The 19,591-nt window shown below is 33.7% G+C and overlaps 1 protein-coding gene across 3 annotated transcripts in view; it reads right to left on the bottom strand.

Annotated features, from left to right (window-relative positions):
* The window catches only part of DPYD (dihydropyrimidine dehydrogenase), a 1,011,926-nt gene that overhangs the window by 599,675 nt on the left and 392,660 nt on the right, over positions 1–19,591 (bottom strand). The window contains exon 9 of one of the 3 annotated variants that reach the window (XM_078155002.1): positions 2,012–2,963. The exons of the other annotated variants lie outside the window; for them this stretch is intronic. Coding sequence (XP_078011128.1) covers positions 2,917–2,963 — 47 coding nt within the window. The 3' untranslated portion in view covers positions 2,012–2,916. Of the gene's footprint in view, positions 1–2,011; positions 2,964–19,591 lie in introns of those variants that run through there. 3 annotated transcript variants of the gene reach the window in all.

Raw genomic sequence — 19,591 nt, 5'->3', positions numbered from 1 at the left:
AGTTCTTGTTTTGTATTTGTTTAAAGGAAATATTTGGGGACTGTCTTATTCTTACAGATTTATTATTGTAACACACCTTGATATTAAGTGATCTTCTGGGTAACAGACTGACTTAATGTTACCTTATTTTTAAAATCAAAATTACACATCATATGATACTGCCTCTGTGAAGTTTTACATGATAACAAAAACAAGAGGCATCTAATCAACAGACAGAAAATAAAGTTACGTGGTCCCACTAGGTCACTCTAACAAGGATTAATCTCTGAAATGGTGATGCTTGCTTAAGCTGTGGCTTTTAATCCTCTCATACCAGTGTGTCCCCAAATCCATGTTATTAGCACTAATGTAAAAAGAATTAACACTTTGCACAAGGTTATCCAGTCTCCTCAAATGAAGGGGTTAATGCCAAAATAAGCCTTTAAAGATGTAAATGATTTCCCCCATGTGGCTGGAAAACAGCACATGTGTTATTCATTTTAAAATTATTAACATATAAAAACATTATTATCTCCACAGTTAGTATACACCTCACTGACAACCTTTTGGTCCATAACAATTAAGGAAGGTTGCATCCTTAATGAAGTTATAAAACATATATCATTTATTAAGTAGCAAATTATATATTTAATTTTGGCTATAATGATTATGTGAAAAGTGTCTTCATAAATCCCAAGACAAATTATGTCATTGCTGCAGGATTTGTGTTTTTTTCCTCTGGATTGTAAACACCATTGAAATTTATTTTCCATGAAATCCGTTTACCTGAAGCACTCAGATACTCAGCAAAGTGACTATTAGTACTTCTTTCTTTTTAGAATTCTTGTTTGAAGCTTTGTTTTATTTCACATTTTAAAGTATTCATTGCTGACAAATAATGAGTGCATTTCGGATTCAGTAAAAAAAAAATGTATCACAACTCAGATGTTTTACCGATATATAAAAATTAACATTTATAAGAATAAAAAGAAGAAACTGAATCAATCACAGCATACCATGCACATTTGCTTAGAAGTAGTTGTCCATGTGTAGCATAATCTACATATAAACTTTACTTTGAAAAACCCAAAATACTCTATGTCATGAATAAATGAAGGAATTGAAGTCTAACATACTTCTTTGCTAGGGAAACATTTATTTTTATTATTATATAAGAATATATGCACATATACATTAATAGATTTATGATTTCATTGACTTAGTTGCTCCCATACGTATATATTAAGGAGTTAAGTGACTTCCTCAAGGCACAACCAGTATCTGTCAGAGACAGAAGTTGAATCCAGACCTTCCCAACTCCAAGGATTCATTTCTGTCTAGCAAGCCTCCATGACTCTCATCTATGTGTAACATAAAGAATAATACAATGTGCTCTTGGTGATTTGAAGCAGATCAGGACATCCCGTCTTCCTTCTTGATCCCTTCCCTGGAGGATTTTTGCCCTGAGCCAGGAACTACTGGAGAAGAGTTTGTGTGATTCATGCATCTGCCATCCTATCTAAAAGGGTCACAGTGGGTAATCATGATAACTCATGATTACTCATCAATAATGATCAATAATCAAAGCAATAAAAGGGCAACAGCTAGCAAGAGTAAGCCAAAACTGGAGGGCATGTGGAACCCTCTAGAGTTGGCAGCAACTAAAGTGTGTCCACTTTCATGAAGACTGGGTGCTTGAGCTCCTAAAAGTGATCTGGTATGGTCAAATCATGCAGAAGAAAAGGAGTAATGATACATTGATGAAACATGTTTGAACTGAGAACCCATGATACTTCACTTCCTTTGTCCCATAGTATTTTCCCTAACAAAGTTGAGGGGAAATATAGGGAGAAGGGAAAAGGACTCTGTTCTAGATGAGTTATAGGACAACACTCTGAAACATTTAAAAAACAATGAACGCCTATATCATTCTAAAAAACCAAGACTGAAAGTAATGTGCCAAATTTCTTTCATGAAACAGATTCCTAAACTAGTACTGAATAATGTAAAGAAAGAGAATCATACACTAACATCATTAAGGAATATTTATTTAAAAACTTGGAGGAAAACTTTGGTGGGAAAAAAACCACCCGATAGCAATTTAGCAAAAGAAAAACCACTGAATACAATCAAGTTATATGTAAAGCAGAGCTCCAAGAATGGTTCATCATCAAGGAAAACAACTTAAATGATCACAAAAAACAAAAGTAGGTTAAAATGCAAAACAATACCATTATATCAAAAAGTACAATAGTCAAATGTATAATTATATGATGACTTCATATAATTGAAAATATTTACCTAAAACAAAAGCTAGCATTATTAACAATGAATATACACTAGAAGCTTTTTAAATAAATAAAGGAGTAAAGAAAGAATACCCATCTTTCCCCATTATTGTTCAACATAGCTCAGGAAAAGTCAGAAACCTACACAATTCAAGAGAAAGAAATTAAATGCATTAATATAGGCAAAGAGGAGGGAAGAAAACAAACATTTATCAAGTGACTACTTTACAAATGTCATTTCATTTGATCCTTGCAACTGTCCTGGGAGTTTACTGCTATTATTTTTATCATTAACTAAATTATTGATTTGATCAAATTATTAACTGATTTAATTAATATAAATATTAATTAGAATATTATTAATATGTTATTATTATTCCCATTTTAAAATTGAAGAAATTGAGGCACACATTTAGGAAGTGTCTGAGGCCACATCTAAACCCATATTTTCCTTACCCTAGCCAGAATGCTCTATCAGCTATTTCACCTAGCTGCCTTGAGGTAATAGACAAAACTATTTCTCAATGGTTGGTGATGTGACAGTTTGTTTAGAAAATTCCAGAGAATCAGCAAAGAAACTATTTGAGGCAATTAACAGTAGAAACTCCAGAATTTGAAAATTCCTCAAAGGATGAAGCAAATCTTTGAATCAATTGACATTCCTGGTCCTTCTAATGTCTTCAGTAAAGTTGTAGGCTACAAAATATAACAACATAAATCAACAACAATTCTGCATAGAAATAAAAAAAAGGGGGCAATAATAGAAAAGGGAATCCCATTTAAAATAACTAAAATGCATAAAATATCCTTGAGTCCATGTAGCAATGCATGCAATATCTTTATAGATTAAATGCAAAAATGTTCCTCAAAACAAATTAAATAGCTGTAGGAACATTCAGCACTCATTGCTGTGCTGCCAATATAATAAAAAATTTAAGTACTACCAAAGTTAACTTACACTTTAATTATACCAGTTAAGCTAGCAAAAGGATACTTTACAGAGCTAGAAAAATAATAAAACTCCTTTAGAGGAACAAAAATTCTAGAATATGAAAGGAATTCAAGGAAAAACTGATGTGAAAAGAAAATAGGATTTTCAATCTGTATAATTTACTGTATTATAAAGCAGCACTTTCAAAAATTATTTGGCACTGGTTAGAAATGGAAAAATAGATCAATAGAACAGACCAGATGAGGAAGACTCAGAACTAACTGAACTTATAAGCATAGTTGCTTGATAAACCTGAAAAAAGAAATTACTCAGGAAAGAAATATTTATTTGACAAGATTTGCTAGGGGAAAAAGGAAAACATTCTGGTAGAAATAAAGTTTAGGTCAACAATTTATACCATATACTATAATAAATTTTAAAATTTTATGTAAGACCTAAACATAAAGGATGATACTATCAACATTATTAGAGGATAAACCAATCATATACCTTTCACAAGTATGAGGACGAGGTAAATTTTTAAGCGAACAAAGGATACAAGTAATTATAAAAGATAAAATAGATAATTTCAATTACATGAAAATAATAAGCTTTTATCTGAACAAAATAAATACATCTGGCATAAGAAGGGAAACAGATGACTGGGAAGCTACTTTTTGTATCAGTATCTCTAATAAGCATCTAAGACATAGAGGCAACTAACAGAAGTACATAAGACTAAAAAAAAACACCTACCCACTGAAGTGGTTAAAGGATACAAAAAATAAATCTCAAAGGAAGTACAAATTTAATAATTCACTGAAAGATTCTCTAAATCACTCATTTTAAGAATAATGCAAGTCAAAACAACCCCAAGTTTTAACCTCTCATCCCCAAAACTGGCAAAGATGACAAGAGAGAAGTAGTAAACATTGGAAGGACTGTGGAAAGATAAGTACGCTACTATATTGCTAGTTGAACTTGGAATTGATAAAGACCATTATGTAAAGCAAAGTTGGACTTATGTGAAGTGAGTGACTAAAATGTTCATACCCTATATAGCTCAGATATTTCACATCTAGCTCAAAGAGTTCAAAGACAAAAAGAAAAGCCCCATATCAGCAAAATATTTATAGCAGCATTTTTTTTGTTAGCAAAGAATGAGAAAAAAACAGTCTAAATTTACAAATGGATAAACAAGTTCTAGCACACAAATGTAATGGAATATTACCAGGATATTAAAAAAAATCAATAAATATGATGAATACAGAGAAGCATGGAAATACCTAGGATCACAGAAGTAATTAGAGCTAGAAGGGACCTTACAGGCCACCTAGTCCAATCACCTTATTCTATAGATGATGAAAGTGCAGACTGGAAAATCTGAAACGAATTCCCCAATATTACACAGAAAATAAATGGCAGAACCAGAATTTGAACACAGGTTCCTATGACTCCAAAGCCAGAACTCTTTCTACTATACCTGATACAAAGTAACATATACTGATGCAGGAAAACAATGATTACAATAATGCAAATGGAAATAACAACAAAGTAAAAATTGAAAGCTAAGAAATTATAATAAAAAGTTTGGTCCCAAAGAAGAGAAATGAACACAAATCCTCCTGAGTCTTTGCACAGATGAGGAGCCGTATATATAATATCAGACTATTTTAATATGTTGTTTGATTTTGTTAGACTTTTTTTCTGTTGGCCTTAATGTCCTCATCTTTAAGCTGAGGATAATACTGCCTACCTCTTAAAGGTGCTGTCAAATGAAATAATCTATGTAAAGTGCTTTGCATACCTTAAAGTGCCATATTAATGCTAGCTGTTGTTGATGAGAAGGATGATAATGACAATGACAATGAAGATAATGCTGGAATTGTGGGAGCTAAGCCACAATAAATACTTCAAATGGAATGGCATATCTTGAGGATAAATACATATACTTTTAATAATAAATGCATCACAATCATTTAGTTAATTCTTCTAAATCTTTTATTTAATTATGCCTATCTTTGTTTCCTGAGTTGCCAAGGGCATCCCAAACAATTCATCAGTAAGTGATACTTAGCATCTCCATACATAATTAGTTTGTCACTCAGAAAGCAGACTTGGAGTATTTTTGAGGCCACTATATGGCTGTGAGTCATGCAACCCTGAAGTCTCCAAAAAACTGAAAATGAATATCACCCGTAGGGCAATGGAGAAGCTCTCAGTAGGTACGAGATGGCAGACACCTATTTCTAGTAAGTTAAGACTCAGAGTAAGGATGGCATCAAAGAAATAGGTGATCAAAAGGCAAAATGGGTGGATCACATGGAGTCATTAAGGAATGACCAATGAGTAGTCTTTATGCTCCAATTAAGTTCTCTGGACGTCAGGACAAAGAGAGGAAGGCCTGAAGCAAGTGGGTGAACCCTTGTTCAAACTTATGATAACACATGGGTAAGACTTGCAAAGGATAAAATGGCACAGATTAATTTCAGAGCTTCATAGGAGAAAATATCCATGGCAATGAAAAAGGAGACCTAATATGAGAAAATACAAATTTATTCTATAATTTTTATTATTATAGATTATCATTATCTTAATAATTTTATACTCACATCTATATGACAATTTATTCAATTATAGGTTTTTTGCCATCTGGAGCCACGTTTTATTTTTACTATACAGCTGAAATAGTTAATGAAGAGGTATGTCATGAAGGGATACTCAACAAACATCACTGAGTAATTGGCAGTGACAGAATTTACTCTGACATATATTATATCCATGACTTTGGGTGAGTCATTTCACCTCTTCAATTTCAGTTCCTCAACTATAGAATGAAGGTGTTACACTAGATGGCCTCTGAGGTTCTTTCATATCCAGGTTTATAATCCTATGTCATTTTGGTCACATTCAATTTCTCTGCATCTTTTATGGTCCATTTCTTTTCTTTTCATTACCAAACGGCAAAATAGTCAATGGTAATGAATTCTGAAGGAAAGTTATCACATTATGGGCTTCAAAGTTGTAATTCTTGAGTCATGAAGTGCCTAAAGTCTGACAAGAATAAGGCTATAAAATCAATGATGATAAAAAGACTTGGAAAAGGTAGATTAGGAATAGAGGTAGAGGTAAAGATAGAGATTATGATAGAGGTGTGATGCAGCATGGAGTGGTGGAGGCATCTGCATATCATCTTTAAGATTGTAAATTACAGGAAAATGTTGACGTATATTTATGAAGTTTCCCCAGTGAGTATTATACTAATAAACATAATTCTAGTGCCTCTGCACAAATAAATAGAAATAAAAGGAGAAAGAAAGAAAAAAGAAAATAAATAAATGAGAGAAAAAAGATATTAAATTCTATAATCATTTGTGCAAGATGCTGTGATAATATTATAAAAAAAAGATCACAGAATCAGAGGATTTTAAGAGTTTGAAGGATCCTGACCAGTCACCCAGTCCAATTTGTACATGTACAATCGGTGGTCCTCCATTAGTGGATAGAGATCGGGGCCTGGAAATCAGGAAGACCTGAGTTCAAATCTGACCTCTGACACTTACTAGCTATGTGATCCTGGGCAAACCACTTGATCTCTGTCTGCCTCAGTTTTCTCAAATATAAAATGGGGATAATACTGGCACTTATTTCTCAGGGTTGTTCTGCGGGTCAAATGAATTAACATTTTCAAAGTGCTTGACAGAGAGTAGGCACTCCATAAATGCTAGCTAGCTAGCTAGCTAGTAGTAGGAGCAGTATTTAGTAATAGTAGTAATAGTAATAGTAATAGTAGTAGTAGTAGTAGTAGTAGTAGTAGTAGTAGCAGACATAGTCATAGTGGTAATGATACTAACAACAACAACCACAACAACAACATTCTCCAAGAAGGGAGAAGCCATAAATCCTAGAGGGTGCACATTGTACTTTATGATAGTAGGAAGTTTTTCCTGTCATTAAAATTAAATTGGTCCTTTTTCAATTTCCACCCAGTCTTCTTGGTTCTTCCCTTTGGGCCCCAAAAGCACCAGTTTCATGCTTCATACACATGGTAGCCCTTCAAATACCTGAAAACAGCTAACCCCTATTCCACCTTCCATTCCTCCCCACCTCCATCTTCTTTTCTATAGAATAAACCCTACCATTTCTTCATACTAAATCCTCATATAACATTAACTCAATGCCTTTGATCATGCTGGTTGCTGTCCTCTAGCGACACTCTACAGCTTTTCCACGTCATTTTTTAAGCACTGTGCCCACAGCTGGTTTCAATCCTAACCTTCCCTTTCCTGGTTGTTCTCTAAATACAACCTGTTTTAGTTATCTTTTTTAAGTCACATTACATTATTGACTCATATGGGTCTCGGTCTTGCCAACTACTGCTCTCCCTCAGTTGTTTATTTTTTTCAGAACTCTGAGATAACAATAATTCCTCAATTTTGTACCTGGGAAGTTGGGCTCTTGTACTTGTGAAAAATTTTACATTGATCCCTGTTGAAATTCATCTTAATAGATTTGGGCCAAAGTCCTAGCCTGTTAAGATCATTTTGGATCCTTACTTGTCATCCAGTGTCTGAATTTTATTTCTTAGTTTTTTTATCGCCTGCACATTTGACTTTATCCAAGTCACAGATAAAAACAAATATATACATATATATATATACACATACACATATATATGTATATATGTATATACATATATGTGTATATATATACACACACACATACATACATGCATACACACACATACACACACACACATATATATATACACACACATTATCATACGGGCATGTGTACTTAGGTATGCACTGTAAATATATATCACATATACATGTACTATGCAAAAACATTAATTGTATACATATATAAATAAAAATAAATACATATATATTCATAAAGGGGCAGCTAAGTGGCACAGTGAAGTGCCAGGTTTGGAATCAGGAAGATTCACCTTCCTGAATTCAAATCTGGCCTCAGACACTTACTTGCTGTGTGACCCATGGACAAGTTACTTAATCCTGTTTGCCTCAGTTTCCTCATCTGTAAAATGAACTGAAGAAGGACATGGCAAACCACTCCAGTATCTTTGCTTAAGAAAACCCCAAGAAGGTCACAAAGAGTTGGACATGATGGAAAATGACTGAACACCAAGAATGTATGCATGTATGCATTTTGTATTATTTAAATACATGTGTGCTAGAGTTTATGTTTTTGCCTTTCTTGGTATCTGGCACTCAGCTTAGTGCCTGACACATAGAATGTGCTTGGTAAATGTTTATTGATTGATATTTCTAAGGGAAAAGCTTTGGAGGGGGACATGAATATACACTCATCTACATACATATAAATGTGATTTACATGCATTTCTACATATACACATATACATATATGCATACATATAAAGCACACAAAACAAGCATCCATTTCCTCACTTTGAAACAATGCATAAATTTCAAAATTGTATCAAAGGTAATCAGCATAGTGTTTTAGAAATAATAGGTCTTTAAAATGATTGCTGAAATGAATTTAACACATAAACAAAGTGTCAAAATGTTGATTAAAATATTACAAAATAGAGTTTTAGGATGAAATTTTAAATATTCAAAATTAAAGAAGAAATATTATTCAAAACATTTTTAATGAAAGAATTGATTCTCTTTCACATCCAAAGGGATAGCGTGGGGGCTTTGGATATTTGCTTATTTGTCCAGTTAATTATTCATAAAACAATTTGTATAGTACGTTAAAATAAAAATTCCCTATATGCAGATATTATAAATCCACAAGGAACATTCATTAATAATGATCTGTAAGCACTTATCATATTAAATTACTTAAGCATTAAGATTAAACAATCACAAAAACAGATAAAAAAATCATAAATATTTTTACCCAAAATAAAAAAGTGAAATCCAAATATTTCTTTAAATTTCTCAATTATTAAATAACAAAAGCAAAAATACCATTTTTTAATTGTGAAATCCCCCAAAGTGAAGCAGAATAAATACATTAAATCTGATAATGTCCCCATTGAAAAAGATCTTTGAGCAAAAAAAAAAAAGTCCTAAACCACTTATTAAGCACGTACTATGTACCAGGCACTGTGCTAATCATTGCAGATGTAAAGAAAGGCAAAAACAGCCCCTGCTCTCAAGGAACTTACAATACAATAGTGGGAACAACATGCAAACAACTCAATACAAACTAGATATAGACAGAATATACTGGAGGTAATAGATAGAAGATACTAACATTAAGAGAGATTCGGACAGGCCTTCTCTAGAAGGCAGGACTCTAGCTTTTATTTGAAGAAAGCCAGGACAGTCAAAAGGTGTTGATTAGGTGGGAGAAAAATGTAAAACTATGGGATAGTCAGTGAAAATGCATGGAGTAAGGAGACTTTTGAGGTCAATTCATCCAATCTTCTCCAAGATTAAACACAGTATCTAACATACAGCAGCTAATTAACACAGTGCCTGACACATAGTAGGTACTTCTTAAATGTTCATTGATTGGCAGATTGATTTTTTTTCCAATTTTTAAAATATTTTATTTAAACTTTTGAGTTCCAAATTCTATCCCTTCTTCTTTCCCTCCCCTCCTCCATCCCTAAGATGGTAAGCAATTAGATATAGGTTATACATGTACAATTACATAAACATTTCCACATTTGTCACTGTTCAAGAAGACTTAAAAGACAAAAAAAGAAAGAAAGTGAAAAATAGCATGCTTCAGTGTGTATTCAAACAATATCAGTTCTTTCTCTGGAAGTGGATGATATGCTTTTTCATTAGACTTTTAGAATTGTCTTTGATCATTGTATTGCTGAGAATAGCTAAATCATTCACAATTCTTCACCAAACAATACTGCAGTTACTATGTATGATGTTCTCTCAGTTCTGTTCCCTTCACTATGCCTCAGTTTACTTAAGTTTTTCCAGATTTTTCTGAAATCATCCTGCTTATCATTTCTTACAGCACAATAACATTTCATTATAATCATATATCACACCTTATTTGGTCATTCCCTAATTGATGGGCATCTTTTTTATTTCTAAGTTTAACCACCACAAAAAAAGAGCTGCTATAAATATTTTTGTACAAATAGGTACTTTTCCTTTTGTTTTAATATCTTTGGAATATAGACCTAGCAGTGGTATTACTGGATCAAAGCATATACACAGTTTTATAACCCTTTGGGCATAGTTGCAAATTGCACTCCAGAGTGGTTAAATCAACTCACAACTATACCAACAGTCACATGAGTCCCAGTTTTCCCACATTCCTCCAACATCCAACATTTTACTTTGTTGTCACATAAGCCACTCTGATAGTTGTGAGGTGGTACCTCAGAGTTGTTTTAATTTGCATTTTTTCTGATCAATAGTTATTTAGAGCATTTTTACATGACTATAGATAATTTTGATTTGTCTGAAAACTGCCTATTCATATTCCTTTACCATTTATCAATTGGGGAATGACTTGTATTTTTATACATTTGAATCAATTCTCTATATATTTGAGAAATGCAGCCTTTATCGGAGATACTTGTAAAACTATCCCCCCATTATTTCTACTTTCCTTATAATTTTGGTCACATTGGTTTTGTTTGTGCAAAACCTTTTAATTTTATATAATCAAAATGATCTATTTTACATTTTGTAAAATATCTATATCTTCTTTGGTCCTAAATTCTTCCCTTATCCATAAATCTGACAGATAAACTATTCCATACTCTCTTAATTTGCCTATGGTATAGCCCTTTAAGTGTATTCATTTTGACCTTATGTTTGCATACAGTTGGAGATGTTGGTGTGTATCTGATTTCTGCCATACTGTTTTCCAGTTTTCCCAGCAATTTTTGTCAAATAGTGAGTTTTTGTTCTAAAAGCTTAGATCTCTGGGTTTATCCTATACTAGATTACTACAGTCATTTACCACAATGTAATTTGTACCTAATCTATTCCACTGATCCATCACTCTATTTTTTAGCCAGTACTATATTGTTTTGATAATTATTGAATGCTTTTTATTTGAATAGATGAATATCACAGATGAGGAAATTTAATTCCACATGGGGGAAGTGATCTTCCCAGTTAACAGACTGAGTTAATAATGTGTGGATTTCAGCATAGGTCTCTACTCAAGAACTAGAAATTTTGCCACTATACCATGCAGCTACCACACCATATAAGACACTTGACTACTAAAAGTTTTAAGATTATGAAGCGCTTTTGTGTTGGTTTGCATGGCCTGGAAATATGACCCTTTGGCTAGGGCACAGGGGGACAGCCTAAGGATAAAGCAGCAGACAAAAACTTCCATGCCCATATTTTCTTCCACAGAACCTTAAGAAATCTATCATGGAACCCTTAGGATTCTGTGGAACTCAGTGTGGAAAAAACGCTATTCTTGAGTACTAGAGAAATCAATTCTAAAGTTGTAATGTCCACTGGCAGTGTATTCTTTACTGCAGGCAAATATAACTCCACCGTTGTTCCAGTGTACCAAGAGGGGAAAAAAAACCCAAAACCTAAAACCAAAGAAACAAAAACAACAAAATAAAACAAACAAAAAAACCCCTTTGTCTATATTGGCAGTTGAATCATTTGAATCAGTACCCAGACTCCTACTTAATCCAACCAGCCTGAACTATGTCTGCATTAATCAATATGAATTAGAATCTTCTGTGCCTTTATGTAATGGGAATTTTCAGAATAAAAATTGCAGTCTTCTTCTGGTCAGTGAAAGTAACAATTGGCATCAGTATGCAGAGTACGTTAGCAATGTGAGACTAGAACCTTAATTCCCAATTTATTCTGGTAACCCCTTAAAGGTATACCACTGATTAGGGCTATAGGATATACTACTCTAATTATTTATCATCTATAACATTTGAGGCCTCATTTCCCAACAGATACATATTGGGACTGGAAGATGTATTGAAAAACTCTGTGTATGTGTGTGTGTGTATGTGTATGTGTGTGTGTGTGTGTGCATTTTGTATTTAGAAACCAATGAACCATCAAATCATAAATCCATATATGATCTGAGGAATCATCTAATACCTATATTTCACAGATAAGGAAATAGAGAAGATTAAATAACTTACATAAATTCACATATCTAGTTAGTGGAAAAGCTGAGACTAGAATTCAGAACCCCCACCTGACAATCTAGTGCTCTTTCTATTATAACATGCTGAATTTTTATTTCTAATTTATATTAAAATTTACATTGATAAAATTGACATTGCTATGTTTAGTAGGCCCTAATGTACAAACAATTCAACTGATTTGCATGGAATTGGAATGAGACGTGATTTTTGGTTTGTTTAGTTCAGTTCAGAATATAATTTTAGAGGCTTAAAAGTATAATTTGTTCATCTACGGATGGTTTTTTTTCATTGATTAGCTATTGAGAGAAAAATCTGCCCTCCTTCACTTCATTTAAAAATACAGAAGAAACCAACAGCAGGTTTAGTTTTCATCCTAACCAATACAATTGTAGCAGCAATTTTATCAGTTAAGTTTGATATAGCTTTGAATAATTATGTTTAACTAATCTTTCTGTTTTTCTCCTTTCATACCAGACAAATAGTCTCTCTAATTTAATTTAGTTTCTAGGAAATCTGGAGGTGATTTTTAAAAAAAGGATATTTAGAGTCTGGCAACATTATTTTCTGGGCTTAAAATCTTTTTCAGTACTGCCAGTGGCATTTGTGTCTAGCCTGTTTGACAGGTTTTCCTTATGTTGGAAAATAGATTTGGGGGATGTTAAATCAAATTCAAACATCTGTGATTAACATGGCTGAATCAAAACATAGAAAGCCGAGAGCTTACAGGGAACATTTTTTGAACCATTAATTTTATTTAATTTTATAGATTGGCAAAATCCCAAACTCTGAACACTGATGTAAGTGAAGGAAAATTAAGATTCCAGGAAATGCCTTATTGGGTTAAACATAGGTTCCACCCAGTCCAACATATCATTGCCAACAGGAGCCCCAAAGGACTAGCTGTGGGAGGGCATGGTTTTCTTTCCTGAAATAAAACTTAAGAAGACAAATATGTCCCAGATTTCCTTGGCAGTTATTTATGATTTGGTTGTTTATACATTTTTTCCCAAATTTTTTTTCCGATTTATTTTTATTTCCTGCCAGGACCTTTTCTGGGGGAAATGAGATCTATAAGTTTAATACTCACTCTATGACAGAGAACTTTATTTGTTCACCCAAATTTTGTCTGGGACTCCTATTTTAGTATTTGGTGAAAATAGCTATAGTTTCTTAGTACCACAATTAGTTTTAAAGCACTGGTTCATGATCCTTCTCATCTTTCCTCTACTCATGCTGAACATACCCAATCTAAATCAGTATGACCTTATATATCATCTTTGACATTTCTGATATTTCATTTGACCTAGTGCCTTTAACTGTTGTGAACTTTCAGAATTAAAAGTTTTTTGCTTTTTGTTACCAGTGAAAGTAAAAGTTGGCATCAGTATATACTGAGATAGCAAAGTCAGATCAGAACTTTACTTCTCAACTTATTCTGGTAACCTCTTAAACACAAACCACATGATGACACTTGATCTCCAGCTTCTATGCTTTTACACAGGTAGAAAATAGTAGGTCCCATGTGCCTTGAATGTTACACCTCCTTTTCTTCTCTCAAAACCAGTAGCTCCCTTCAAGTCTCAGCTTAAATATTCATAGGACTAAAGAAGGATAAACTATTTACATTCAGATATGGGGAGATGATTCACGTGTTCCTTCTGAACCCTATTTTCATCATGGTTTATAGAAGGAGTCCAATTAGACAAGGCTCAGGAATGGCACTCTTTTTAAAGTTTCCTTTACTAAATAAAGCCAGTACTGCTACCTCCAGATTTGTTTGTGCATCTTTACACTATTCAAAAGTGTTACGCCCATGGTGTTAAGATAATCACTAAAAACATACATAAAGGAGATGATTAAAGTGAATATCATATTTCAAACCTGTTGACCATTTCACATACTATCAACATATCTCTACAGAAAATTAAGAAGTCTCCCCACGTCCCAATGTAAACATCTGTCTCATGATCTTCCACAGCTTACTGTACAAGAATCAGCAAAGTTCTGAAAGATAACAGTTCGAGATATCACAAGCCTCCTAGCTTGTCACCACAATGTTCTGTCATTTTCATTGGCAAACAGTTACTGCAGAGCTATAACTTGCTTTGTGTAATAATTTTGTGTGACATAAAGGTGTTATAGGATCACTCCAGAATGGTTTATGATTTTCAGAATGAAAGATTATTTAATCAGAACAAAGTCTCACAGCCAGTAAATGGAAGAGCTTTTCCATAGGTTCAAGGGGTGTGCAAAGAGAAGGGAAGAGGAATACATGGGGTGAGGGGAAGGAAATAAAGGTTAGGAAAAATTCTCTCACGTAATCACAATGAGACATCTATAGGAATAAGGAAGTGAGGAGTTACTGGCCTTTGAATCTAATTCTCATCTGAACTGATTAAAAAATAAGAATGCACACATAACTGAGTACTGAAATATGTTTTATTCAACAGGGAAACAAGAGGAAAAGTGGAAGAGGAGGAGGAAGAATTTGAGGGTGGTTAGATTGAGTGAGAGGGTAGACCTAAACAAAATAAACTCCAAAGATATAAAAAAAATTCTTCTTGAGGAAACAATGAAAATTTAAGGGGGAATCCACAAATTTTGGAATGGATAGATAAGTTATGATATATAAATGTGACAGAATACCATTCTGTTGAACTCTTAACAGCATAACGACCAAAAAAGGTTTAAGAGGACTAATGAAGAAAACAACCTTCCACCTCCTTATAGGTAAGTCAGAAAGCAGAATGAGAAAATTTTTTTTGCATGTGGCCAAAGACAAAATTTGTTTTAATTGACTATAGATAGATGGATATAGATACAGATATAGATATATCTGTAATGGGTTTGATTTTTCTTATGTTCACAATGGGGCGGGGGAAAGGTCGGGGATGGCAGGTGAGAAGGCAGATCTTTCCTGATTAAAACAAATAAATTACTTTTAATGGAGGTAAATTCTATTTTGGAGTTTCTTAAAACCAGACTGAACAGTTTCATCTAGATATGGTCTAAAATGGTAATCTATTGAAGGATTTTGAGGCGGTGACCCTGAGGAAGTCACTATATATGAAGGACAACCAGGCTGAATAGGCAGTGGGATCAGGGTAGGAAGAGCCATGAATTTACAGGCTATTTGCTAAAAAATTGATATAACACTCTTTCAGTAAAGCCTGAGTTGGGAATAGAAGGATTGAAACAAGGGACTAGAAAGGAAGTTGTAGAATAAGAAGTCTTTTTTTAAGGACTCAGTACATATCAGTAGTGTGGAGGCCAGAAATGAATCAAAGATGATTTTAGAAAGTTCAGACTGGAGAAATAAAAATATTGGCACCATTGAAAGAAACAGAAATCAAAAAGGGAATTTGGTTTGGACATGTGGTGTTGACAATAGTGATTTGTTCATTCACTATACTATTGACAATTGTTAGTCATCTCTTAATCACTGGGACAATTTGACTAATCAAGCTTTAGCAAATAGTATTTAACCTTTCCAGTGTTAAGCAATTGAACAAATATATGAAGAAAAAATTCTTAAAAGAATCACAGAATAATAAGAATTTATTGATACTCAAAGTATTAATTCTGTAAGTTTTGGCTAAAAGAAATTTTACTTTCAAACAATTGAATCTGGAAACATATTTTTCCCCCAGTGGATGCAAATAGTTATTTCATCTGAGGATCAAAAAAAGAAACAAGAACTGTACTTCCTACCTCCTCCATAAATCGTTCCCTAAGTGAAAATGAGGTGCTAATTTTCCTCTTTTCTGTATACCAATGAAAAATTCCTGTAATACAGTCACACATTCTACAATGGAAACACCACAAACTCCCTAAATGATAAATTATGCAAATACATATTCATTAGCTTGTACTCTTGTTTTAGAATCATTTTCTGAATGTTAACACAAGCTTGTCTGCATTAGCGTGTCTATACTGCATGTGTTTACATAGCAACATGTTAGCATGGAAGCTTGCAAAGAGCTGGAGAAATGTCTGTTTCTAATCATTCTGAAGCTGTGGAGTTTGAAATCTTATTACTAATGTCTTTAAAAATCAGTATCTGGAGATCACAGAATTAAAGGGAAAACTACTACTGGTTGGTTGGTTCTTAAGTGACTTTTTTTTTCAGGTTAAGACTATGTCCACTCAACCTAGCCAGGTAGAATTATGCAACAGAATTAAGTACATTTGTTATTTTGGATTTTCAATCTGGATGTATTTATTTTAGGGAGCAGAATCATCGTTTTAGGGTTGGAATTCCATTCATGCAACCTCTAGCTTATTCCATCAATCATCAACCAGAAGGCTTCCAAGATTTCTCTCTATCCCAGTACACTAACATGAGCAAGAAGCTAAAAGCAGGAAAAGGCCCAATATCTATTCTAAGAAACCACAAATGTGTTTTATTGTAAAATGCAGTAAAACTTATTCTTATATCTGTCACTTTTATTCTCTTTGGTAATAGACTCTTCCCCCCCCCCCCATTAAATTAAACACATTTTGGCAAATCAGAAAAATTGCTCATTATACTGAAAATTAGATAAGAAAATATATCATGTATATTTCAAAGAGATTTGTGGAGAGGAGTATATAGAACAATTTAGGGTTATTCCAAAGATAGAAGTAAGATAGAATTCAGGCAGGGTGAATCTAAAGATGGAAGTAAGACAGAAAAAGACAAAAAAGATCACAGTGGGCCATATATATAAGCTAAGTAAGAGTCAACAACACAGGCCAGCTAGAACATACAAAAGTAATCAACAAGTTGTTTTTTAGTCTAGCTGATTGTCTTTGAAAGACATGAAAAAATTAAACTGGACAGATGAGATGATAGGACATGGTAGGTCAGATCACCTTATTGAAGCAGGAAATTTCCATGCTCTATGTTATAAGAGGACATGATGAGGAGAAGGAAGAATGGAGGTAGAAACCTGCACTGCTAACTGCAGTTATGTCAACTCTTTTTCTTCTATCCACACCATCTCCCATGATGTACATAAATAAGAAAAGAAAGCAAGATTTCAAGTTACATTGTGTAGTCATGTATCGGTACATCAGTAAGCAACAAGGGAAGAAGGTAATGCATGTTTCTTGTAATAAACTTACTGTCTGATGTCTCTAGTCCTGAAATCATAAACACATAGCAACATTCAGATACAACTGTATCAGATGAGTTAATTATGAGATTTTCAGCACCACTTAGAAATCTTGCCAATATAGAAAACAGACTTCATAATTCCCATCATTATGAAACATAATTTTTGAAATGATAGCCAAATCCTACTTCAATTTGCAAAGTGCTCCTTTATACACACAAGAAAATGGTGAAAAGAAAGAAAAGCTGGCTAAATCTCATCACCTATAACAATGAAAATCATACATCAACATGGAACTAAGTAGTGCCTTAATGGCATCTGCATCTTTTATTTGCCCAATGCTGTGAGAACATATAAATCTTATGAAATTGTTTTGGATTAGCTATACTATTAGACAGAGGATAAGGACTGGGCATGTGATATTACTAGGCATAGGGAATTTCCTTCTGTAGAGGCAGGCAGGTATTTTTTTCTATAACTTGTAACTTTAGAAAGTTGCCTAGAGCAGAGGTATTCAAACTTTTTTGATATCAAGACTCTTTTTTATACTCTTAAAAAATATTGAAGACCCCAAAAAAAGTTTTTATGAGGGTCATTAAAATAGTTTTGTCTTTGAAAGCATTTCAGGGATGTCTAGGGTGCAAAAGAAGTGAAAGGCTACCTAGCCCACATATGTCAGAGGCAGAATTTGAAGTCAGGTCCTTTTGACTTCCAGGACAGTTTTCTAGTCTCTATGCCACACTGGCTCACTTATTTATTTCTTCAAGAAAAAGCAGAAAAGGTTTTAAATTAATTTAATGTATTAACTTAATCTACTGAATTGTTTATTAATTCTCAAACTTGGTCAACAGGAAGGACTATGTTTGCATGTATCACATTAAAGAGTAATTGTTGATGTTGATGATAATGATGATGATGACGATGATCAGGAGGCAGCATGTCCTCATGTCTAGAAGACCTGGGCTTATGACACAAGTTGGCTATATAACTTTAGGTAGGTAACTCTACCTGATCGTGCCCCAGGAAACTCTCTAGAACTAGAAGTTGCAAAGCAATAGATGATCTGCACTGGTAGAGGTTGTTCAATCACCAGAAATTGCCCCTAGCCTAATGATTTTTTTTCATTCATTCATTCATACATTCATTCATTTATTCAAATTGCAGGTCTAGACCTTCCTCTCTGCAAATCATAATCATATGAACAAGAACCCAAGTATATTTTAAAGTTTGCAGAAATGATTTCACATACATTATTGCACTTACATAAAGGATAACAGGATCACAGAGGTTAAGTGTTGTGTGCTCCTGTATGCCCCAGGGTCATAGGGCTAATAATTATCCAAACAGAGGAATGAATGAATCTGGTTCTTCCTTATTCCAAATCTAGTTTTTATCCACTTTACTTTATTATATTCTGCTACTATAACTGCATAAAAATACATATACAAGACAGGTACTATTGAATTCCAGAGATGGAAAGAACATGAGATTTTTTGTTGTTTCTTCATCCAGGCTATGTAGGTATCCCAACAGGGCTCCATCCCAGTCCTTCTTTTCTCCCTCTACAAAATTTCATCAGTGATTTTATCAACTCTTATGGATGTAATTACCATCTCTATGCTTATGATTCCCCAGTCTATTAATCCATCCCTAAATTATCTCTCCTAACATCCAGACTTGCATCTACAACTGCCTATTAGACATCTTGAACTGGATGTCTGATAAAAATTTTAAACTCAACATACTATAAAAATGAACTCATTTATCTTTGCTTTCAAATCTTCTCCCTTTCCAAACTCTTACTGTTGAGGGTACCACCATCCTCCCAGTTAAATATACTCAAAACTAGGTGTCGTTCTTGACTCCTTGTTCTGTCTTACCCAGTATCCAATCTGTTGCCAAAGCCTGTTGATTTTACATTTGTAAGGTCTCTTGCCTATAACCCTTTCTCTCTTCAGACACTGACACTACCCTGGTTCAAGTACTCATCATCTAAAATAACCTGCAGCTTGCTTTGCCGGCCACAAATCTCCACACCATCCTCCACTTACCTGCTAAATTGAATACTCCTTAAGCACAGAACTGACAGTGTCTCTCCAATTCCCCACCCCCATCCCAGTAACTCCAGTGGCTCTCTATCACTTCCAGAATTAAATATAAGGTCCTGTTTGGCATCCAA

Source organism: Phascolarctos cinereus, unplaced genomic scaffold (assembly GCF_003287225.1).
Source record: "Phascolarctos cinereus isolate Bilbo 61053 unplaced genomic scaffold, phaCin_HiC Scaffold_5;HRSCAF=322, whole genome shotgun sequence".
NCBI classification, from domain to species: domain Eukaryota; kingdom Metazoa; phylum Chordata; class Mammalia; order Diprotodontia; family Phascolarctidae; genus Phascolarctos; species Phascolarctos cinereus.
This window is presented reverse-complemented; position numbering and strand designations above follow the sequence as displayed.